This window comes from Calypte anna, chromosome 5 (assembly GCF_003957555.1).
Source record: "Calypte anna isolate BGI_N300 chromosome 5, bCalAnn1_v1.p, whole genome shotgun sequence".
NCBI classification, from domain to species: domain Eukaryota; kingdom Metazoa; phylum Chordata; class Aves; order Apodiformes; family Trochilidae; genus Calypte; species Calypte anna.
In genome coordinates this window covers 13,625,616-13,648,672 of record NC_044250.1, presented here as the reverse complement: position 1 = coordinate 13,648,672, position 23,057 = coordinate 13,625,616, and the positions used below count along the sequence as shown (strand labels likewise).

The 23,057-nt window shown below is 48.6% G+C and overlaps 3 protein-coding genes across 26 annotated transcripts in view; 2 read left to right on the top strand and 1 right to left on the bottom strand.

Moving 5' to 3' along the window:
- LSP1 (lymphocyte specific protein 1) overlaps positions 1 to 7,740 on the top strand; it is a 44,466-nt gene extending 36,726 nt beyond the window's left edge. For all 3 annotated transcript variants that reach the window (XM_030450952.1, XM_030450954.1, XM_030450953.1), the window contains one exon: positions 6,649 to 7,740. The gene's annotated coding sequence lies outside the window, so the exon portion shown is untranslated. The remainder of the gene's footprint in view (positions 1 to 6,648) is intronic.
- LOC115598407 (verprolin-like) lies at positions 1,599 to 16,678 on the bottom strand. The gene is made up of 4 exons (XM_030451542.1): positions 16,634 to 16,678; positions 15,797 to 15,881; positions 10,171 to 10,336; positions 1,599 to 3,260 (listed from the first exon to the last, which is right to left on the bottom strand). The coding sequence occupies exons 3-4, from the start codon at positions 10,189 to 10,191 to the stop codon at positions 1,599 to 1,601; spliced, it is 1,683 nt and encodes a 560-aa protein (XP_030307402.1). The 5' UTR covers positions 10,192 to 10,336; positions 15,797 to 15,881; positions 16,634 to 16,678.
- A 282-nt stretch (positions 16,679 to 16,960) lies between these two features.
- The window catches only part of TNNT3 (troponin T3, fast skeletal type), a 32,112-nt gene continuing 26,015 nt past the window's right edge, over positions 16,961 to 23,057 (top strand). For 13 of the 22 annotated variants that reach the window (XM_030451342.1, XM_030451339.1, XM_030451340.1 and 10 more), the window contains exons 1-3: positions 16,968 to 17,051; positions 21,635 to 21,669; positions 22,237 to 22,250. In XM_030451342.1, coding sequence (XP_030307202.1) covers positions 21,650 to 21,669; positions 22,237 to 22,250 — 34 coding nt within the window. In that variant the 5' untranslated portion in view covers positions 16,968 to 17,051; positions 21,635 to 21,649. Of the gene's footprint in view, positions 17,052 to 21,634; positions 21,670 to 22,236; positions 22,251 to 23,057 lie in introns of all 22 variants that reach the window. The other 9 variants (XM_030451351.1, XM_030451350.1, XM_030451349.1 and 6 more) reach the window with 2 other exon arrangements.

Genomic DNA, 23,057 nt, shown 5'->3' with positions numbered 1-23,057 from the left:
CTTCAGGCTAATGCTGTGGGGCTTTTGAAAGACTCTTGTGTGTGGACATCCAGTATCAAGATTCAACTTGATCACCCTGTGATAAGGTCATCTTTATCTGCATTAGGTGTTCTTCATGTTTTAAGCAGCACTTGGTTTTGGTTTTGTGTTCCTCTTGCAGCACACTGGATTCTCCTGCAAAAGCTGAACTGGGATCCTCCCATGATACTGGTGCATTCCCAACCTACTTCTTCTCAGCTTCTTTCTGGAAAACTGGGGTTGGAGAAATCCAAACCTTGGATACTTGAGTTATATTCTTCCTTCTCATTTTTTTTTTTCCCCTGGAACAGGGAAGTGGTTACAGAAGACAGGACCAGCAAAATGAAAACTCCATTTATATTTTGGTTATAACTGAGCTCTTCTGATAAAACCATTGCAAAACTGGAACATTTCAAAAAGGCAAAGGGGGGAGGTTGTTTTGGTTTTGTTTCTAAGTCTATTTGCAGTTTGGCTTGGGGAAATTTTGGCCAGCTTCAGATCCTTTGCACACTAAATGAATCTAAAGAGCTGTGTATCAGGCTTTCTGTTTGGATTAAACATGGCAATTGTACTGTTGCTGTGTAGGAATATCCCAGCATATTCAAGGGAAAAAATCCCTTGAAAAGCAGAAACAGCAGATCTCCAGTTTTCATGCTTTTTTAGCTTGGTTTGGTGGTGATGGAGATGCAAAGGGTAACTCATTCTAGAAAGCACAGTTGGCTCTGTGGATGGACAGAATTGGAGATATTGTTTTAAACACCTTTTTTTTTCAGGACATAGTAGTTGCATACTTACTGGTGCCTGATGATGCCCCTAAAAATGGGACTGGATGTGATAGCCCCAGAAAACAAAACCTTGGTAAATACACAGCTGGATCCCCACATGCTGAAGCAGACTTGCTGCTTATCATGGATAAGCTCCCCCCAAGCTGTACTTAAAAAACCCACAAAAATACACAGCAGAACTTGATCACTGCAACAAAATCAGTCTTTTGTTTGCTCTGATTTAGCAGACTGTTGGAGGAGGACATCAGATGATGATGTTTTAGGCAAGGAAATTGCTGTTGTGAGAGCAGGCTGGATTTATTCTCTTAACCCTTGCTGGTGCCTTCAGTGACAGGATGAATTCCCACCTTGTTCCCAGCAAATGGGGATGAGGTGCCCCCCACAGCACTTTCAGAGGTGATGTGTCCTTTCTTTGAGTTCAGCTTCTAAGAATCTCTAGAGGAGACGTGGTGGAGCAACCCAGATTCCTTTATGTGGCCTTATCTACACCTGCTTTCCTTTATAGGATTTCTCTTAAACACACTAAAATCAGATTTCATCATCTTCCTGGGCTTTTTCTCCAGGCCGTTTGTCCTCATCACTCTGTGTCCCCCCCCTTCTTTCTCCACCTTACTCCACACTGCTTGTGGTTGGCTCTTTTTAGAACAAATGCACGTTTGTTTTCCTGACCTGGTGTGTTATATATATTTCAGTTTCTATACCTCCAGAGAGTAATCCTTGAGCCCCCAGCATGAGCTGCTGCCTTGGAGGGGTTTTATTTCATTTTTTTTTTTTCCTTATACTTGGGCAGTCAACCTAGACATGGGTGTCTCCTGGAGGAGACTCTGGACGTGTGGAGCAGCCTGGCTTTAGTTGTTTGACCCACCCTGATGCTGTTCTGTTGAAGCTGGTGCTGTGCTCCTCAGGTGGCTTTGGTTTCAATCGTCCCACCTCAAACACAGTGGTGATCTTGGTCATGGGTTTGGCAGCCAACTCCTTCAGCTTTCGAGCATCAAAACGGGGTTTGTGGAGCAGGATGGGCAAACGGCGGGGCAGAAAGCAGTTTGCATCCTTCTGCAGCTTTTTCTCCTCTGCTTGCTGCTTCCTCTCCTTGTTGGTTGCCATCTGGTACAAAATGGCATCCCACATCCTCGTGGCCTTGGATTTAAAGAGGATGCAGGCTTGGCTGGGGCTTGCTTGAGGGCTGTCCTTTTCCTTGCTCTCTTTCTCCTGTCCCAACTCATCCAGGGTTGGGAAGTTGGGTGCTTCTGGCTGCACCATCAGGTGCTTCCTGAGGCGGTGCCAGCCACCAGCATTGCCTCCTCCAGGACCTCTTGCTGCTTTTCCTGATGGCTCAGCAATGGGGAGAGGGCTGGTGTTGGGCAAATTAGGGGTCAAATGAGGTTGGATGACACCTTCTTCCTTGGTGGCTCTGGAAGTGGGCTGCATACTGTCAGCTTGGGCTGGTGTTGCCCTACCTCGGTGTTTTTTCCTCCAAGGAGCACTGGGGTTTGGTGGTTTAGGGATATTGTTGTCTTGCTTGGGTAATTCAGGAGCTCTGTCTGATCCAGGTGGTTCTGTGTCACTTCCATTGGTTGTAGATTTATTGGTGTGGGCACTGGGGGGGGTGCTGGGCTTGGGTGAAGGGGGCCTGATGGACTCTTCAGTAGGAGCAAACTTGGGCTCCTTAGGAGCAGAAAGGAGAGGAGGAGGAGGAGGCTCCAGTGGGGGAGCCTTGATGTCATTGAGTGGAGTGAGTATCTGCCCTGGAGAGAATTCCCAGGAATTTGTTCCAGATGATGGAAAAGGCCTTTTGTCTTCATGGCTGCTGGCTGCTTGGGGTTGGTTTGCTATGGGTGTCCTAGCCCTGGGTGGATTTACACTGTGGAAATAAGCGTGCACCTTGGTGACGTAGGTAACTCTTGGTGCCCTTTCTTTCCTGGGCATACTGGGAGGAGGAGGAGACTGGGGGAAAACAAATATGGAAGTGTCACCTGGAGAGGAAGGGGCAGTGTCCATGCCTGCAGGCTGCTGGGGGGTCTTGGGAGCACCCATCCTGTGGAGCAGGGACATGGGTGGGGAAGCTGTGAGCTGGAGGTGTTGGGCCATGCACCTCTGCTCAGTGACCTTCAGCGTGGGGGGTTTGTCCCTCTGGGAAGGGGAGGGGACCCTGTGGGAGATGGAGGTGGCAGAGAGGTGGGAGATGGAGGGGGCTGCAGCTTCAGGGGGCTCAGCTGGGGGGAGGCTTTCCTCGTGCTCCAGGTCAGAGCTGGCTTCCTTCACTGGGGAGAGGCTGGACCTGAAAGACTTGGTTTGTTCCAAAGCTAAGGCAGCATTTTTCTTGGCTGCCTTCTTCAGCAGGCGCTGGAGCCTCAGGTTGTCCTTCCCAGGCTTTGGGAGGGTGGGAGGAGGAGGAAGGTGGTGATGGATGGGAGCAGGCTGGATGGAGGATGAGACTGTCACCAGCATGGTCATCTCCTGGAAGGAAAAACAAAGCTTAGAGTTGGTGTGGGCTTAGCCCTGGGTGAGGCTTTGAAATGTTCATGCAAAAAGCCTCCTCTTCCTTGCTCCAAAAACTCTGAGTATGGAGTCAGGATTGTGGGAGAAGAGTATCAGTCTTGGGTTCCTGGGTCTTCTAAGGTAGCCTCAACCAGTCTGGAAGGTGATGTGGCAGGAATGTACTGGGAGGAAGCTGTATTGTTAAACCCAGAGCCCCTGCTGCTCCTGGCATTAATGCAAAACCCAGTGAGAGCTCCTTGGGACCCCAGATGTTGCTCTCTTGGCAAGTCCTAACAGGATTTGGAAGAAAATGTCAAGAGAAACAGAGCAGGTCTGAAATTTTGAAGCTCTGAAACATTCTTCAGAGACAGAATCGGGGATGTTTCATGGCTTTCCAAATGACAATTATTAATACTTTGATACCACATTCTGTACACCAGAAGAGCCATGATCTAATTGCCTGATGGTTTGAATCAGAGTCAGCACTGGCTTTGACTGATTTCAGGTGGCAGAAAGAAATCCTAGAAAGAAACTCAGGACTTGGAAGCTGCATTTATCTGATGATGATTTATCTGATGAGAAGGTGCTTTGTTACAACACTGGCTTTGATGTTTCTTTGCTGACTCAAAGCACAGTGCCAACCATCTCTTTCTGCACCCCACTTCAGAAAAAAACCTCCTTTCCATATTGCCACTGTCCTCACCCATTCCTCACCCATTCCTCACCCATTCCTCACCCATTCCTCACCCATTCCTCACCCATTCCTCACCCATTCCTCACCCAAACACAATTAATTGTGCTCTGGGTTTTATCTCCACTGGGAATTACAGCTGGATCCCCTTTGGCCAACACAGCTGTTCCTGGGGGGTACAAAGCTGCTTTTTTTCCTCTGTTTGCTGCCTCACCCCAGCTCTTTCTGGTGTGCACTGGTCAGATTTCCTGCTACTCAGCTAAGGATCTGTGTTTGGGGCTGGAAAGAGAAAACTAGTCTCAGTTTCTAGCAGTCACTCATTCTTTTCCTGCCTAAAGCTGGGGAACACCAAGCTCTGACCTGCCAGGACTCTTGGGCAGCCCCTAAAAGAATTCTGACTCTGCCCTGGCTCTCACTCAGCAGAGTTGCTGAGGTTTTTTGTTTTTTGTTTATGAAATGAAGCATAAATCACTGAGCCTCCTAATCCCTGGTGCTGGATGCAACTGAGCTTCTTGAAACAGAGAAGAGGAGGTGGGATGATGTTTGTCCAGAAGGGACCAGTGCAAGTGCTCTGCTCCTGGTGTGCTCTGTGTTGCCTTTGGGCTCTCAGCACTGGGCTGGGAAGGTGATGGTGTGTCTGCCAAAAGTGATGCTGGGCTGGAGAGAGAATGACTGTTCCAAAAAAACCCCAAAAAACCAGCAGAAAATGAGGTGACACAACCTGCAAAGTCCATCCCCCACCACAGTGGCCAAACTGGTCCTCAGAGAAAGGGCTGTGCTAGGCACACAGCTACCAAAGGATGCATTTTTTTAGGCTACAGGCATAAGAAAACCTCCCTCTGTTTTGGTGGGGAGCTTGAAGTGGGTTTGTGCCAGCTGGGAGTGACAACTCTTGGCCATTCCCTTATCAGCTTCGTGCCTTAGGCACAAGGCTGGCATTAAAACATGTTCTGTTCCAAGAGCTGTTCTTGCAAACAAGCCCACACTGGCCCAAAAAAAAAAAGGCTGAAGGCTGATTTCTTGATCATGTGTCTGCTCTCTTCCTCATCCCTGGGTCAGAAAGCCAAAATACCTCAGTGTGAGAGGTGCCTCCTGGCTCTGGTGCAACATTACTCTGGTTCTGGTTGTATAAGAATTGGTAATTGGGTGATTTTTTAAAAAAAAAATTTATTTTTATCTGCTTCAAGGTGAGCCAGTACATGCATCTGATGTTAGGATTGATTATGGAATGATTTCATCTTCTCCTGCTTAATGTGGACAGGGGCAGCTTGTCCTACAAGATGAGCTGTGGTCTAGCAGCACTGATAAGCCAGAATTCTAAGGCTGACCTCAGGTTTGGTGTGTTGGGAATACTAAAGAGGCAGAGCAGTGAACTTCCCATCTGCTGCTCAGCTCCTGGAGTGTTTTCCTTGTCCTGTGGACTTCTGCAGCCCAGAAAAATGCAGTTTCCACGTGGGGCAGAGCAGGGTCTTGCCTGGGATGTGCTGTGAACTGCCAGAGGCTACTGAAGGGGTATGGGACCCCCTTCCAACAATCCAGTTGTTGGATTTGGAAGGTTAGATATAATCTCCATATGGAGTTTCAGGCCAATCTCCAACTTGCCCTCTGTTTCCAAAGTCAGAGGCTGCTTTATGCCACAGAACCTCAAGATTTGTGGTCTTCTAAAATAGTCTGTGCTTTTAAAATCACCCTTGCTACTATCCCAGCATCCCATCTCCCTTGCAACCTGCTGTGCTGTGCTCCTGGAGACCTTGTGGGTAGTAACTTCCCCAGTGTGTGTGTGTGCCAGAACCTGTGTGTGTCTGCCTAGTGAGGCAGAGAGATGCTGAGAGACAGTAAAAGGAAAGCAGCTTTTAATTTATTTGCCTATCCTGGCATGCTTGGCTTTGTTTGCTGAGTCTCCTTCAAAGCTCTCTGTGTTCAGGAGAACTTCTGCAACCAGTAAGGTTTGTGTCTTGCCTCTTGCCTTTGCAAAGACAAAGGGAGGGGTGGAGTTTTTTTGTTGCCAGCAGAAGGCTGGAAACCCACTTGGAAAACACTGCCTGAGAAACTTGGGTGCGTTTGCAAGAAGCTGGAAGGAAACTGAGCCAGAAGCTGAGCCAAGAGCCTTTCAAAGGGTTAAATCCCCTTGCTGCTGGTTTGAGTGCCTGTGGCTCACCTCTCTTGGACCCCAACTCTTCTCCTGGATCCTGCTCCATCTGCAATGGAGCCCAGACTGGGGTTGGTGCAGAGAAAGTCATTTCTCATGCAATGGGGAAGCTGTTGGTGTTGGATGGAGCAGCTGCTGGGTGTGGAGCAGGTTGGGAGCTGTAGGAACCCAACACTGCTGCAGATGGAGAGCTGCAGTGCCAGGGGTGATGGCAGCAAACTCTCTGCTTTAGTGGCTTTCTTGGCCTTGAAGGAAACCTGTTCATCCTCTCCTTGGGAGGGGATGGTTGGGCAGGAACATGTTCTTCCTCCTGCTTGCCCAGTCCTTCCCTCTGCCAGGTGGGCACCCTCAGCATCTGCTCTGCCATGGGCACTGCTGGCTCTCCCCCTTCTGCAGTTTTATGGGCTGATTCACAGGGATTTGTGGGAATGGGTGGGAGAAATCCACCTGGAATTGCTAGACCAGATGCTAGATGACTGCAGGTGACAAGCCAAAAATACACATGAAGTTGTTTTCTTGTTTTGCAGCTGAGGTTGGTCCTCTCCTGATGCAACGCTCGGTGCCACCTTTTCCTCTGCTCCCCAGAGATACCTGAAGGATTTTTCTCTCCTGCCTGGTGTCAGTCTCTCCATGGGTACAGCCTGAGCCTCTGGGGGGGTGAGCAATGCCCCATGCTGCCTCTGCCTGGATGGACAGAACTACATCAGCTGGCAAAACCTATCCCTGTTTTAACCTTCTTCTCCGTGACTCTTTGGCTTCTTTTTGAATTTTGATTTTCTCTGGCTCTGCTATGGAGGTGGGAGGCTGTGGCTCTGCTCCCTCTCTTCTTTCTGAAGTGTTGGAAGAGAGGGATCTGCTCTGCCAGGGCTTTTGCTCCATGATGAAGAATTTCTACTTTGGTGGGTGGGTGGTGGGAGAGAGGGAGCTCAACAGAAACCTGGTGAAAGAATCTGTGTTTGAGAAGAGGGCCATGGGCAGCTCCTGAACAGGAGGGGACTGCAAGGACTGCTTGTCACCTGGCTGGTGCCAGCTGGGGGTCAAGTTTTCCCCTGTTTCCAGTCAAGCCTCTGTTCCTCACCAACATGTGCTTTGAAGGACTCTCTGTTAATTCTGTGTACATCAAATCACATTCAACTGGTTTTTTCTTTTTTAATTCCCAGTTTATCCTTTAATGCATTCCTGCCAAAATGTCCCTGCCACTTGTCTATCTTGGCAGTGGCAATAGCAGCTTTGTCTTAAATAGCTTCTTCCTCCCTGTCCATCATAGACAGGAGGTCCTTTTTCCAGGTGAGGAGTGCTGATCACTGGCATTCTCTTTTTTCTTTGGGAAAAGGATTTGTTATCTCTCCTGGGCTTCAATGACTGAAACACTTCAGAGGGAATATTATAACCTTCCTGCTCTGTCCCTGGAGAGGGACAGGATATCTAGGAAACCTCTGCTTCTCTCCTGCTGGACACTGCCTTGGTGAAAGAGTTTTTTGGGGAGATCAGGGACTGATGTGAACATGGGAAATGGAGCTGCTGAAGTGTGGTACTCTGATCCTGAACTTAAGATCCTAAAATCAGCTCCCAGGGCTGTTTCTGAGCTTTCCCACATCTTCATGATGTTAGCATGTCCCCCATCCCTTCTTTAAAGTCTTATTTCTCTCCTCTTTCCTTGCCAGCATCATTTTGCAACTTGTTTCTGCTCTCCTGGAGGGAGGGCACCTTCTGGCTCTTCCTGCATCAGTTTGCTTTCTGCTAAAATTTACTCTGTGTCCTGGATTTTTTTTTGGGGGGGTTTTGTAGGCATTTAATAAAATTTGTGAAAGATGTAACAATGGCAACTCTGAGAATTTTATTGATACAGAAGTTTTCCAAGACCTTGCAGCTCTCTGCTTGAGTGGAAAGTGGAGGGGAAGAACCATCAGGCTGAGTGCTAAGAAGAAAAGGAGCTTGATCTGCTTGATCTACTCTTATTTGGGGGGGCTATGGTCATACTGAAACAGGCTGCTTGGCTTTCTGAAGCAGGCTTCAGGGCTGGTTTTTTCCCCCAGCAAGCTTTACCAGCTGATTCTATATGAATATGTGTGAGATGGGAATGAAAAATGTGGCCCCAACCAGCACAGTGCAGATTTCCAGCTCACCATAAACCAACATTATCTAAATTTGGGAAAAAACAATTTTTTAAAATTTTAAACCATTATTTATATTTGGGAAAGCTCAAGTCCATTATTAATGTTGTGGCTTTGTATAGATTGCCAGGAAGCTGAACGTGAGCCAGCAGTGTGCCCAGGTGGCCAAGAAGGCCAATGGCATCCTGGGCTGGCTCAGGAACAGCGTGGCCAGCAGGTCCAGGGAAGGGATTCTGCCCCTGTGCTCAGCTCTGGTGAGGCCACAGCTTGAGTCCTGTGTCCAGTTCTGGGCCCCTCAGCTCAGGAAGGAGATTGAGGTCCTGGAGCAGGTCCAAAGGAGGCAACTGGGCTGGTGAAGGGACTCGAGCACAGATCCTATGAGGAGAGGCTGAGGGAGCTGGGGGTGTTGAGGCTGGAGAAGAGGAGGCTCAGGGGAGACCTCATCACTCTCTCCAACTCCCTGAAAGGAGGTTGGAGCCAGGGGGGTTGGGCTCTGCTCCCAGGCAACTCTCAGCAAGACAAGAGGGCAGGGTCTCAAGTTGTGCCAGGGGAGGTTTAGGTTGGAGATTAGAAAGAATTTCTTTCTGGAGAGGGTGATCAGGCATGGAATGGGCTGCCCAGGGAAGTAGTGGATTTCTCCGTGTCTGGAGATATTTCCAAAGAGCCTGGATGTGCACTCAGTGCCATAGGCTGGGAAACTGCAGCAGTAGTGGATCAAGGGTTGGACTCGATGATCTCTGAGGTCCCTTCCAACCCAGCCAATTCTATGATCCTATAGCACTTCTGCCTTGAGACTGGGGGATAGATTTCATCAGGCTCTTGTTCCAGGTATAACATAATTCTAGGCTCCTTTTTATGCCTATCCCTATGTCCATGAGCTGTTCTGCTCAACCCTTGCTTGCAGCTCTGCCCTGAGCCTCCAGGGAGGTGGTGGACATCAGGATCTAAAGTTTCCAAGTGACTTTCTTCCTTGAGGAGTGTCTGAAGTTTCTGCTCTTGGAAGGAAAGGTCAGGCTTGGAGACACCTGGACCTGAATGTCAGAGGTTCCCCTCCTGCCACCATCACCTTAGGGAAGGCAAATAAACAAGCCCAAAGAGCAGGGCAGCTATAAATAATGAGGTGACAGCTGATATGCTACTGGACAGGGCTCTGAGGGCTCTCAACACACTTTTGGTAATGCTGTGTATGTATATTTTAATGCTGGTAAAGAAGGGAGCTGACAGTGAGAAGAAGAATTGGATCTAACGTTTGCTTCAGAAATGATGGAGCTCTTACAAGGATCCTGATAATGAAACAGACCACAAGTGATTTCCCTCTGATTTTTGCATTAAGTCCCCTGAGGCTTTTGGTTGCAGTGGAACAATTTAATTTAGAGCATGAGTTTCAGAATGGAGCTAAATCTCTTCACAATAACTCTAAGTAGTTGTGGTTTAGCAATGCAAAAAACATGCACTCTTCATCCTTCAAATAATACTTAATAAAAATATGTCAGGGGCTTGAGGCTTTTCACAGCTGGGGGAAGAACAAGGCAGAAGTAAAGTAAGGGGGAAATATAATTGGAATTTGTATCAGGAAGCATGAAAGTACCAAGCTGGGTGGAAAGGCTGTGGTGGCACCTCCTCTGGGGACAGACCAAACCAGCTGGTCCAGGCTCCCATCCTGCTGCTCCCTGCCTCTCTTCTCCATTTAGGTGTAAATAGGCTGAGAATGAGTTCCTGGGTATGTCTGGGTTTGTTCAGCCTGATCCCTTATCTTCTGAGAAGCATCTAACCTAGAGTGTCCAAGGGGGACATCCTGAGGCCCTCAGGGATTTTGTCTTAAATATCTGCAGCAAGCTCATCTCCCAGAGCAAACAGGGGAGTGATGGAGCAACAGCCTACCAGAAAAACTCAGGAATTAGTATTAAGAGGAGAAAGATGAAGCTGAGTACTTACTGAAGTGCAGTTTGTTTCCATCTGCAGTCACTTGCATGTTGGGTTCATCACGTTGCTCAGTTGGGTTCACAAGACAACCAGCTCATCCTTCCTTTGAGAGAATTTCAGGTGCTGTTTTGTGATTTGGTTTGTTGGTTTTTGGTTGGTTGTTTTTTTTTTTAGAGCCCTGGAGGTGAGTTGAAAGAATCGGATGGAAAAATATTTAGCCAGTAAGTACAAGAGTAAAAAATAATAAAAAAATAAATACAGCATGAAAAATTCCATCAAATAGAGCTAGCAAGAAGAAGGGCTATCAAGTAACAGCAGTGCATGCTCCCTAGCTTTAGCCCTGCAAAGTTTGGCATCTGTAGTCCTGGGGAGTTGAAGGGCAAATGCTGATGAAGTTGCCAGGACAGATATTTTAGCAGAGTAGATCCAGGTGATGAAGACAGAGCCTTTTCAAGTTTGCCAGTGAGATTGACTGGTTTGCAAAAGTCAGGGTTGCAAAATGCAAATTTGAAACTGTGCTTTGATTGTTACTGTCCCCAGAGAGGGGGAGTGCAATTTCTGGCTCCATCTCTTGCTTGTTCCTGGCGAGGGATGTGCTGGATGCAGAGCATCCAAGCAGAGAAAATGCTGTGCTGGGAGCAGAGGGAGTTGGGAGGTGGTTGGGTTGCTGACTGCTGGTTGGGGGTTTGCAGGAAGTTTGGCTCAAAGATTGGGGCTGGGACTGCTAAAATGAGCTGGTAAGAATGGCACCAAATACCTGCCTTTGCCCTGGAAAAAAATATGTGAGCTGCTGGAATTCCAGGCAGTAATTTATCACCTTTTGGGCCCTGGGTGTTTCATCCCTTTTCCCAGCTGTCATTCAGGTTTAGGCTTTGTTTTTTCACAGCCTTTCAGGGGCCTTTAGTGTGGGTGCCAAGGCAGCTGGTAGGTTAAATGTGCTCACAGGGAGATGGGGGTATTCAAGAGTGATTTATCTGGAGGTCTCCAAGCAGCTTTACACCCAGGTTAAGCTTGGGCTGCTCCATCTGCCTTTTGGAATGCTGCTGAGCTGGGCCAGAAAGCCACATCTGAAGGCGAGTTCTTGCTTCCTGCCCAGCACCACCCTGCAAAGCCTGGATGCTCATCAGCCCTGGGTGGTAACATGTCCCTAAGCTGCCTTGGAGTCACTTTCCTGTGCATCAAGACAGCGTCTCCCACATCCCTCAGAGCTGGGACCCATCTGATGAGGTCAGTGCTCACGGGAGGGATGTAGCTGCATCTCTGGGTTGGTGTCAGGGGCAAGTTCTCCACTTTTTTTCTCCCTCTTTGTCTCCCTGATGAGATCAAGTTTGGCTCTGCAGGACTCCTGGGAGCAGTGCTGAGCTCTTAAAGGTTTGAGGGGTAGGTTCTCCATCCTCATGGAGATCCCCTAATGCAATGAATTCCTCTTTCACCACTGAACAACTCAAAACTGGAATTGTCTTTAGGAGCACTGAGTGCCTTTGGGTGTTTCTGATGGGTAAAACATTGCTGGGGAAATCCCAATCTAGCTGACAATAATGAGAGCCAACCAACTGGAGACTTGAGGGGAAAAAACCCATTATGGATAACCAAATTTCAACAGAATTTAACAATGCCCAAGGACAGCTTGTACCCTGCTCTGCCACTGTCCCCACCAAAGCCCCAGCAGGGCAGGCAGTGTGTTGCTGCATGGACTGGGTGGGTGACATGGGTGACAAGGGGGGTGCTCACATCCCTTCCCATTTCTTATGCAAACACCTGGAGTTTCTGCTCCTACAGACTGTGAAGGGATAAGCCAGGGGCAGATTCTCCTACTGAGCCAATTCCCCAGGAGGAATGACACACTACAATCTTCCCTGGCTTCCTTCTCTCCAGATGCAAGTAGAAGAGCAAGCAAACAAGGTGGATGGAGGCATACATTGGTAATTTGGTAATGAGTTAATTAAGTCATTTGGAATTAGATAATAAGAGAAGGCTGCTTTGTGGCCCTTCCTTCTCTTCCCTGAACCTCTGAGATATCATGAAGCCCCATCAGGAGAAGGTGTTGGCACCCAGAGGTTCTCAGGTCTCCCTGCAGGATTCAGGTAGGTGAACCCCCAGCCTGATTAAGTATTTTTTCTCCCCTGTAGCTGAGTTTCTGCTGCATGAGGTGCCTGGCAAGCACTGCTCCAGGTGTCTTTTAGCTCCGGGAGGGAGAAACAAACCAAGGACTGACCAACAACCCAAGCCCAAACACCAAGCAGGGTTCTAGGGGAAGCAGAGGAGAATTGCTGGTCTTTGCTCAGCCCCTTTGAGTTGTGTTTTAGATTTCTCAGGCTCCTGTTATCACGAGTGAAGTGGCAGAGGTCTGCTGAGACCTAAAAGAGCTGATTGGAAAGTTTAATCTGATCTCTACTTGACTGGCTGCATAAAACAGATCATTGGATTTTACCTAGGAGCTGGAAATAATGATATATATCCTGTCCTTTCTCTGAGTGCACTTCCTCAGTCACTCCATGATCTGCTTTTTATTGGCAACTGCTTCAATGAAAATGCAAAGAGTGTTTGGGTGAATGTAGGGCATCTGCTCTAACCTTGAGCTGCTGATTCAGCCCCACTGCAGAAACCCTTCTCTGGAGTGGAATAAAAAGAAGAAAGATGGGGAAATGGGATAAGAATTTAATTTGCCTTCCCAAGTGGCTTTTTGTGATTTTTTTTTTTTCTTTCCCACCTGCCCTAAACAGTGGTAAATATAATTGAAAGTGTCACAAGACAGAAACACATCCCTGGACTTCTTCAGTCAAAGGACTTGAGATGTTTTCATGGGTAACTTCAGGTGTTTCAGTGTTGATGCCTTCAGAAGTGAATGAATGCACCAAAGCCAGAATAGCCAGATTGTGCAAAACCCAATCAAAAGATGTTAAATTTGTTCTTTGGCCTCAGAGAAGGGGAAAAAAAAACAAAACCCAAAAACCCCACCACTGGCTGTGAACAATGGAACAGCTCAGGTAAAACACATTTTCCTGGCAAACAATTTCACTTTGCATTACTTAACCATTTTTTTTGGAGGAAAGAAGGTGTCAGTGGGAGTTCCTCTGTAGCTCTGGCATGAAGCTGAAATTCCAGACTGATGGGAGAGTTTGGGTAAGGAAGGACCTCAGGAGGTCCTCCAACCCCCTTGCATGCCCAGGAAGCATCATCTTCAATATTAGATCAGTTTGCTCTGTGTTGGTCAGTAGTAGGTGAATAAGGGATAGCCATTTTTTTTCTGGGTTGTCAAAGAGCACCTGTTTATGGGAAGGATGTAGCTGATTTTATTTACAAACTCTGCAGGCTTTAATGAATGTGAATCTGCAGGTAGGATTGCAGACTTCCAGGGCTGAAGAGGTTTTAGATCCACTTTCAGAGCACTTTTTCAGCTGGGTGCCATCCAGCTAGAGGAGGCAGAGGAAATGCCACCCACTGCCTGGTGTGTAATGAATGAGCAAAGGGGGTGAAGGTATTAAAAGAAAAAAGAAAAAAAAGAAAAAGTGCCCCATCTTCATGCAATCTGTAAAATCACTGGGGCTGAGGTGTGAACACTGTGTTTTAAAGCATCTCCTGCTGAGTGCTCTGGCTGCTGCACCACATCAGGCAACAGCCAGAAAAGGTGAGAATGGGCTGATTACAGCTCTCCCCTCTGCAAGTGGCCCTGCTCTGCTCTATATTCTTGTGGCCCATCTCAAATGACCAACCTGTGTGCTCAAATAACAGCTCTGGGTGCTCCTATCTATGAAAAAAAAAAAAAAAAAGGTAAATGCAATAGTGGGGAAGGTTACCTAGTGGAAACTTCTCTAGATCTCTGCCCCAGCCTCTGGTTCCTGTTCCAGGAGGAATGCTGGTTTGTTCTATCCTTTCCCAGGAAAAGCTGCTGTCCCTGTAAAAGCATTCCAGGCTCTGGCTGAAGGGGGGAAGGTGGAGGGAGTTAATGCAGTGTGAGATGCCCTGGTTGATGCTGTGACCTCCCTGCATGTTCTCTTTGGCCTTGCTGCTGCCTCTGCCTGATGAGCAGAGCCCACAAGGTTGGTGCTGATGCTTGGCTTGCTCTGGCATGGCCAGGCTGGAGTTGTCTCAAAGACAAATCCAAAGTGCTCCTTGTTACTGATGGAGGCAGAGGAGATGATGTCAAAAATACATATCCTAGAGCAAGGACCATCAAGAGAGGCAAAGCCAATGAGAATGTTTCAGGCTGGGGATGAAACTGGGGGTGTAATGGCATCAAAAAGGGATGGGTGAAAAGCACAGGGTAGGTGGCTAAGGGATGAAACAAATATTTGGGAGGGTTCTGGGTGCATGCTGACTGCAGACCTACAAAGGGAGAAAGTGCAAACATAAAAATGGGCTGTGGGGAATGAGCTGTTGGCAGAGCAAATGGAGGGTGGGTGCCCTCTGCCAGGGCAATGGAGCTGATCCTCTGGGTCCTCTGGGGAGAGGGAACCAGGCCATGCTAGGGCTGTAGACAAGATGCTAGACTTGGACATGAGCACCCTGGCAGAGGATGCACAGAGGTCTTTTGGGGCTGTCCTAAGCAGTGGGGCCATGCTCACAGCTGGTGGTGATGGGAAATAGAGAGCAGGGGCATATGATGCAGGATGTAAAGCTGAGTGTTGTCTGGACTGGTTTTATAATGTCTCTGAGCACAGACAGGGCTGTACAAGAACTAAGGGAATGCTGCAGGCAGCAGTGTTTGCATCTCATCAATTTTCAAGTAGAGCTGCTGCAGGTACAAACATCTGGTTACCTGTCCCTCCTGTAGCCTGGATCAACATCCCATTTTTCAAGATGCTTAGGGGGGGGATGTGAGGGCTGTGGGGTGCTTCCCTGCCACTGGTGCAGCAGCTGCACTGCTCTGGCAGAGGCTGTTCCACCCCCGAAGATGCTCACATTCCTCCTGCCAACTAATAGACAGCAAATGAACCAGATGGGACCACAGGAGTGTTCAGCCTCTATGCTGAGATAAGCCCAGCCTTCATATGGGCTTGCACACACATCTTTCCTTTTTAAGTGACTCCCTTGGTGTGGGAGCCCTGAGTCCTGATGTCCCATCAGCAGTGGGAACAGCCTGTAACTGGCAGGCAAGTGAAGGGGGTTGGTGAATACCATTGCCAAACTGGGGCCATGGCAAATATAGAGAAAGGAGAAAGAGCTGGGGGACTTCCCTCCCACAAAGCCCTGCTCTGCTGCCAGTTTGGGAAAGTGCAGGATTTCTTGGAGATGTGCCCAGCAGGTGCAGCACCGGGGGAAAAGGAGAGAGGGGAGGGTGGCAAAAATGCTCCTTGGGGCAGCCTGGAAGGTTGGTTTGCTGCATTAGGGCTTTTGGCAGAGCTGGGATGGGGGAGCAGATGCTACAATACTGACTGACTGTACTGACTTCACATCCCCATGCATGTGCCATTCCCCTCGGCAATATGAGGCACCCACCACACTCTTACCCCAAACCCCCCACCCAAAAAACCCCTCAAACTCCTCCTGGCCAAGAGCTGGCTGATGTGCTGTCCCCTTCCCTTCTGACAAAAGCCATTGGCTTGAGCTGGGATGTGGGAGAGAGGCAAGGGGGGAAGGTGCCAGCCAGGCAGGGAATGCACACTGGAGAGAGGGGATTTTGGCTCATGCAGGTTACCTGGTGACCTGGAGGCTGTAGCACTGCACTCCTGCTCCACAGCTTTAAAAGCTCCTCTCTACATCCTCAGGTGGGGACTCTTTTCCTGCAAATGGCAAGGAAAGAGTGGGCAGGGATCGATCTGTGACCCAGGCCAAAAATAATCTCCTTCCCTGCAGCTCCTAAAGGTTTTCTCTGCTCTTACAGGCTGGGAGAAGGGGGGTGCTGGAGCTGGCAGGCACAGCAGAGGACATGCTCGGTGCTGCCAAGGGCAGAGGGGAGGAGGGATGGGACCTGGAGCCTGGAGGTTCAGTGAAATGGAAACCCTGAGCCAGGGGGTTGTCCAAGACACAGGAATCCTCTGCCAGCAGAGCCGTGGAGCTGCAGAGGGGGCTGGGGTGGCCAAACCCCTCTGGTCAACCAGAGGCTCCTAAGTGGGGTGCAGGGGTTCTCCCTCTTTACGATGTCCTTGCTTAAAGAATGCTTTTGGATCGTGCTCAGAATGGTTCTTGAGGTCGGGCAAGTTCTCCTGCTGCGTTCTTGACTTTTCATCCCAAGGCTCCTCAAGTTCTGGGGCAGGGCAGAGCCCTGGCAGTCTCGGCGAGAGGTGGCACCCCCGCACAACCCCCCCGCATCCCCTGCTCCCCAGTTCTCATGCACATTCCCCCCCCCATCGCTTGTTTCTGAGTGCGGGACGGAGGAAAAAGTCCCTGAGCCCTCCGCAGGCTCTGTCCCTGCAGTGCAACCAAAGCCTTTACAGATGAAGAGGCAGCAGAGCCCCTGCCCGGCTGGGAGAGCAGAGGCTGCTCCTGGGATTCCCAGGGTGCCACGACCAGGTCTGAAGCAGCAACCACGCACCCCAGAGCTGCGGGGTTCAGATAATTTGTTTCCGAGGTGCCTTTGCCTCAGATACCCCTCTGGAAGCTCTGCCTGCTTGTCGAGCCTGTAAATATAGAAATGGAAGCCCTGGAGTTATTTATTTTTTTCCCCCTCCAAACACGTCCCTCCCATCTTAGCATCCTCAGTGCGATTCCTCCAGCTGCTCCTATACAAGGCGTGACCTTTTTTTCCCCGTTCCTTTGCTCCCCCCTTGACCCTCCCATCCCGCCCCCCTCCTCCTCCTCTCCCTGCCCAGCAGGCCTGGGGCCAATCGGCTCCTCCAGCCGATCAAATGTCACTATAAATTGGGAGCTGCATCACCTCGGGACGCTGGCAGATCCCAGTCCTGTCCGTCCCCTGCAGCAGGGAGCTCAGCACTTCTCTCCGCTCCTCCCAGGTAAGTGGGAGCCCTGGAGAGGCAAGTGGGAAAAGCTGGAGAGGGGTTGAGCTTGGGTTTGAATGGAGAAGCATCAGGGGATGTGGGGTCCACGTGGATTGATGATCCAGCACAGGATCCCAAGGAAAAGGAACTTTTCTTTCTTGAGTGGTTTTTTTTTGGGTGTAGTGTCACATCACTCCCAGAGATTCAGGTGCTCTCGACTCCTGACGATCACTGGTGAGAGAAAAATATTCTTCCAAACCCAAGATCTGGGGCTGGGAATGAAGTGGCATCTCTCAGGGCATTTGATGGAACACAATCCAAGAGCAGGAGGGAAGTGCAGACCTTCCCTCCCTTGCCACCTGGAGAAAGAGGTGGCCAAGGCACCATGGATGAAGGGCTGGGGGGCTATAGGGACCCCTGATAAACACATAGGTGGTCATAGAAAACCTCCCTCTCCTCTGGAAAAGATGAAAATTTGGAGCACAGAGGGGTAGGAGGAGGGGGTTAAATTCAGAATGGTGCCTGGGAGCTCCCTGGAGGCAGCATGGTCCTGGCCTTTTAGTCCTCTGGTTTTCCCCTGACAGAGACCCCAAAGGCAAAGAGAAAAGGCACTTTTGGGGCAGGTTATCAGGATTTTGCTGTTGTGCTGGGGGAGCCTGGAGCAGTGGTTGGTTCCTCCTTGGTAACTGGGGTGGACACCTTGCTCTCCAGCCCCTTAGGAGGGAAATGCTGGAAACCACCCAGGCAGGCAGAAACAAAAGGAGGAGGCAGAGGGACAGAATGAACATAGACTTTAAAAAGTATAAGCATATACTTTTTATGCAGAAATGGGTATATTATTTAATAGATCTGTATTATATATCATACTACATATTATAGATATATTAGATATATGATATAATGGGTATATTATTCATACATCTGCATTATAGATAATATATATAAAATATATATTATATTTATGATACAATGAATATATTACTTATAGATCTGCATTATATATAATGTATCTATATAAAAAAAGAGAGACAGTGGTTTTGCAGTAACTCCTGCTAGGAAAGCATGTCCACGTGGTGCTCTGCAGATCCCATCCCTAGTCCTTGCCTGAAAGCTGTCCCTGTGATGTCCCATCACCCGTGCATGGCCACTTTTGGCCTCCTCCCTTGCCTTACTGGACTTACTCCTTTGCCTCCCTTGTATGGGCTGGCTGGGGAGGGTATGATTGATGGGCAGGTTATTTCCAGGGTGGGCTGGAGGTGCAAGGCAGCCCATTCCCCCTCCCGGGTGCATTCTCAGCTGCTAAGAGTCTTCTTGGGATGTGCTGGCTCAGCTCTTTCAGCCAAGGACAAGAGCACTTGGGGCCAAAAGGGTTCCTGCCCAATCTGAAGAGTTCTTGTCCCCACAAAATCCAGAGAATAACCTTTGCTTTCACCTTTGAGGGGTGGGAGCAGGCAGGAAGTTTTTGGTCTCACAAAAGTTTCCTGTGTGTTTTGATTTCCTTCCAAACAGTGGGCTAGTGTTAACTAATTGGTTTTATTACACCCATAAATCTCAGTCAAGACCAGACCCTGGTTTTTCTGCCATTGTGTGAAAAAAAACCACAAACCAAATAATTGCCTTAAGGTGCTACCAGCCTTGATTTTAGGCTGTGTTTGCTGGGTATGAAGTAATTTCCCCCAGAAGGTAATCCAGAGCCAGCTGGAGATTTTCCATTTCCTTCAGGAAATGTAATCCTAATGGCAAAAAAAAAAAAAATTAAAAAAAAATACTGCTCTTAGCAGATTGCTTGCTTTTATTGCCTTCTGGATGTAAATACAGTTTGGGTTTCTGGGCTGCTTTGATGCCAGTTGGTTACATGGCCCCAAGAGCCTTCCTCATCCTGGGATGCTGTTGTTATCCTGCTCTGCCTCTTGCCCCTGGTTTCAAGGGACCTTTCAGATGCCACAGAGTGGACAGATAACTGGTGCTTTTTCAGGCAAAAACCTTTTTGGTTTTACAACCAGAGCAGCCAGCTACAGCCCCAAATTCCAGCTCCTCCAGACAAAACCACCAAAGCTGCCCCTTTCGAGGCTGAAATCTGCACCTCCCCCTCGCCTTAGCCTGGGGGTTTTCTGCATCAGGTTTATCTCTGCGTTCTCTGCCAATGCACTTATTATTAATTCATTTTCGTTGGGCCTCAGGAAACCCCTCAGGGTTGGGGTCTCATGGTGTCAGGGATGCTGGCATCCTCCCTTGGCTGTCACAGCAGAGGGCCAGATGCCACACCAAATCCCAGTCGCATTTTGCAGCGCTGGGATTAACAAATATGGAAGGGTGTAGGGGAGCAGCCAATGTGACAACCCCCAGCAAGATGTCCTTAGAGCTAAATTGGAGCCTGGACGAGCTCATTCCAATGACTTTGTGGAAAGGCTGATTGCAAAGGCTCCCATTAACTTCAATTGCCTGGGAAAGAACAGCAGGGGCTGCAGCGTGTGCATATCCCCCAGCAAACAGACATTTGCTCTCTTTATGCATACTCAGGGCTCTTGAGCTGATTTCTTCTCCAGTATTGAGCAGTATTATTCATCTTCTCACTGGAGTGAGAGGGAAGAAGAGTTTAGCCCAAAGCCCTTTAAAATTCAAGTCCTCTTCTTTTTTTCTATTTTTATTTTTTTCCCCCTCCACCTTGGAGGAAGAAAATGTGGGTTCATAAATTACAGGCAGAATCTGTGGGAGGATTGGCCATTGCTCTGAGTCTTTATAGATCAGGCATTTTGGAAGAAGCCAACAGCTGGCCACTTTCCCCCTTCTGGCTTTTGCTGGGAGAAGCTTGATGTCCCCCTGCATAACCCAGCACACTGTCAAGAGCTATTAGCAATAGCTGGAATATTTTTTGGAGTCTGAAATGAGGTTGCAAAGCTATTACACTGCTGGCTACCATGCAGAGAGCAAGTGGCAGTCTTTATTCTGAAGATTTGATCATCTAGATAAAAAAAGACCAGGGGAGAGGGACCAGAGCTGTTGTAGCATCCCAGTAGGAAGCAGCAGGAGTTGATGCAGCAGATCAGCACTTTGAAGAGCTGAATTTCCTCCCAAATATGAAATTCCTCCTGCCTAGCAGGGTTAGAGTCCCCAAAGTACTCTTTGGGATGGGTGCTGCATTTGAGGAGTGGGAAATCACAGCTACAACCTTAAAAGCAGCCTGGGACCAAGAGTTCACTGACCCCAAACCTTTTGTCCTCTTGCAGGAGATCATCCTCCTGTCCAGCTCCTCAGATTGGGTCATAACCCAGCATTGCTGGCACGGCTTCCAGGGCAATGCTGAATTTCAGAAAGAGGATAAATGAGGAACTAGCAGAAAAAAAATGCTGGCTGTTTGTCACCGATTAAAACAGGGGGGGTTTAAATCCCTTTGGTGCTAACGTGTGGTGCCCAAGGTCATTGCTGGGGATCAGAGAGGATCCCTTATAGGGCAGGGTTGGAGCCTATGGGATTACAGCCTTCCTCTGAAATAGAAAGCTGCTGAGCTGCAGTTGTTCCTTTTGAACCCAAGTCAGCCCACCTGCTCCTTCAAGATGTCTCTCATATGTCAGCTGAGCAATGAAGTCATGAAAGCCAGGGTTCTTCTAATTTAAGACCCACTGGGGATTTGGAGGAAGTTTTGGGGTCCCTTCCCCTCCCTCTCCCCCTCACCTCAGGGCAGAGGCTGCTTTTAGCTGAGCCCTGGCATTGCACTGCTGCTCCCCCACCATCCTGCTGCAGGGGGGATGTGACCAGGATGCTCCCCAAAGAGCTGCACTGCACCCTCTGAGTGGCTGGGGCTTGGCTACACCTATTTTGGGGCTGTAAGGATCAGCAGAGCCCACATCAGCTCATCAGAGGGTCCATATTCAGTCCTTGCACTGCTCTGCTGCAGCTCTCTGGGGGTGATGGGCTGTGCAGAACTGCAAAGGGCCACGGCTGGGGTCATTTCTGCCCCATGGTGCAAGGCTTGGGTGGGATAAATCCAGCTGGTTATAGCCACATGAAGCCCCATTTGGGCAGTTCTCACCCTAAACTAATCAACAGATAATTATTCATTCATTCAGTAGCTCTATAAGCCAGACATTGCTACTTCAGGCCCTTTTGGGTGCTGCCAAAGAAATAGTTATGGCTGGGTATATTGCATCTTCAGTTTTTTTATTTAGCTCTGACTAATGCTTTGGAGCTGGTGCCTTCCCACTTGCAGCAGTGTAACAGCAGAAAAAATTTCTCTGATCTTTCTGGAGTGATGGAAATGTCAGATGGGTGCAAGAGGACACCTGTCTCCCAGAGCTTTGGAGTTTTTGTAACTTAAAGCCAGGTTGCTGGGGCATGTCTTTCCAGTTGATCTTTTCCTCTTCCCTTCTACTTCTCCTCTGACCTGGCTGGCCAAGGTTTTGCTGCTCCCAAATTGGCAGTGGTGGTGGGGAATTGGCTGCTGGGTTGAAAAGCAGGTGCTTGTCTTTTTTTGTCCTCAAATGTCAACCCATCTGCTCCTGCTTTGGCATTTTCCCAGGAGGCACTCCCAGTAATAACACCTTTTTCTCTTCCTTTTTTTTTTCTTTTTTTTTTTTCTTTCCTCTTCATCTTTTGTCTAGGAACTCACTGCCAACATGTCTGATACCGAGGAAGTGTAAGTAGAGAGAAAGCCACCTGCATGTTCAGCTGCTCAGCTTGGCTCCAGGGATGGAGCAAGGGCATCCCCATGGGGAGGAGATGTTGGGTACCACTCCGTGCATCCCCTGAAGCAGTGGGGAAGAAGCAGCTTGGATCTGAGGTGTCCAAGGGTCCCATCAGTGTTCACCTGACAGCCTTCCACCTCTCTCTGCCTGTCCCCAGCAGCCATGGCACTACACCTGGAGGAGGAGGAATGAAGCAGGGTGGGAGAAAAGGCACATCCTGCCCTGGTTTAACAAAACAAATTTAACAAATAGACCAGATGCAACAAATGTTGTGCCCCCCTAGCAGATTATTCCATATGGAATGAGGAACAGGATTTAAAGCAAAGTGCAAACCCTTTACTTTCCTGATCTTTCCACCAAATGGCTGCTGGAAGAGCCCAGGGAGAGGGGGGAAAGAAGAAACAGGCTTGAAAAGGCAGTGCACTGGGTTGCTTCAGTATATGATTTAAAGCATTGCAATAATCCAGAGTGGAAAGAATATTCCTCTCGTTTCAATAACCTTTTTTCCTCTCTCACAGGGATCAAGGAGAGGGTAAGTCTGCAATCTGTCTCTGCTTCCATGTGGGTCTGCAGCATTCACAGGCTGTGTCTGTCTTCTCCTTTCTGCCTAGTGGTGATACTTTACCAAAAGCCATGCTGATTTGGTTAGACAAAGCTGAGATATCTTCTCTTTGTTGTTGTTGTTGCTTGTTGATCTGACTGTCACCCGTGTCTGGTGATTTTACACCCCTGGCCCCAAATTGCTGTCCTGGTTGTGAGGACACTACGGTTTTTGTAGGGGCACTGCCATCTGCTGGCTATTTATTTTGCTGCTTTTATGTGTTTTAAAACATAGAAACCGACAATATATGCAAGCAGTAGACATAGAAATATATGTTTGTTTTCTTTGATGTTTTCTTCTTATACTTTAAGGCCCTCTCTGCCACCTCCTTCCTTCTATCCTGCGTGTATGCCTGAATTCCCATGAGAAAAATCTATACAGTGTTGCCTTCCTCCCCTTTTAGACTTCATCTTTTCTAAGTATATTTATTTGCTTATTTGACTTGGAAGTGGCCTCTCAGAGGCCACCTTGCCCAGCATCCCTGTGAGTGGTCAGGGCTCTGCCATGGGTATCCTATGGGGGCATTGAGGCTGATGGTTGATTTGTTTGACTTTTTTTTTTCTTCCCCCCCCCCTATTTCAATGCAGAGGAATACGAAGAAGAAGGTAACAAATAACCTTGGAATGTCATTGATCTTTCTTCCATTCATGGCCCTGCTTTCTCCTTGTCTGTCTTCCACCCTTCTCTTTGGGGCTTGCCACTAAAGGCCACCTGAAACACTTGATCCGAAATCAGTCG

Excerpts from the sequence above, each read along its gene's own strand:
- LOC115598407 (XM_030451542.1), bottom strand. The coding sequence starts at position 10,191 with ATGGAAACAAACTGCACTTCA. Across the intron at positions 3,261-10,170 it reads TGGAAACAAACTGCACTTCA|GAGATGACCATGCTGGTGAC; the intron begins GTAAGTACTCAG and ends TTTTCCTTCCAG.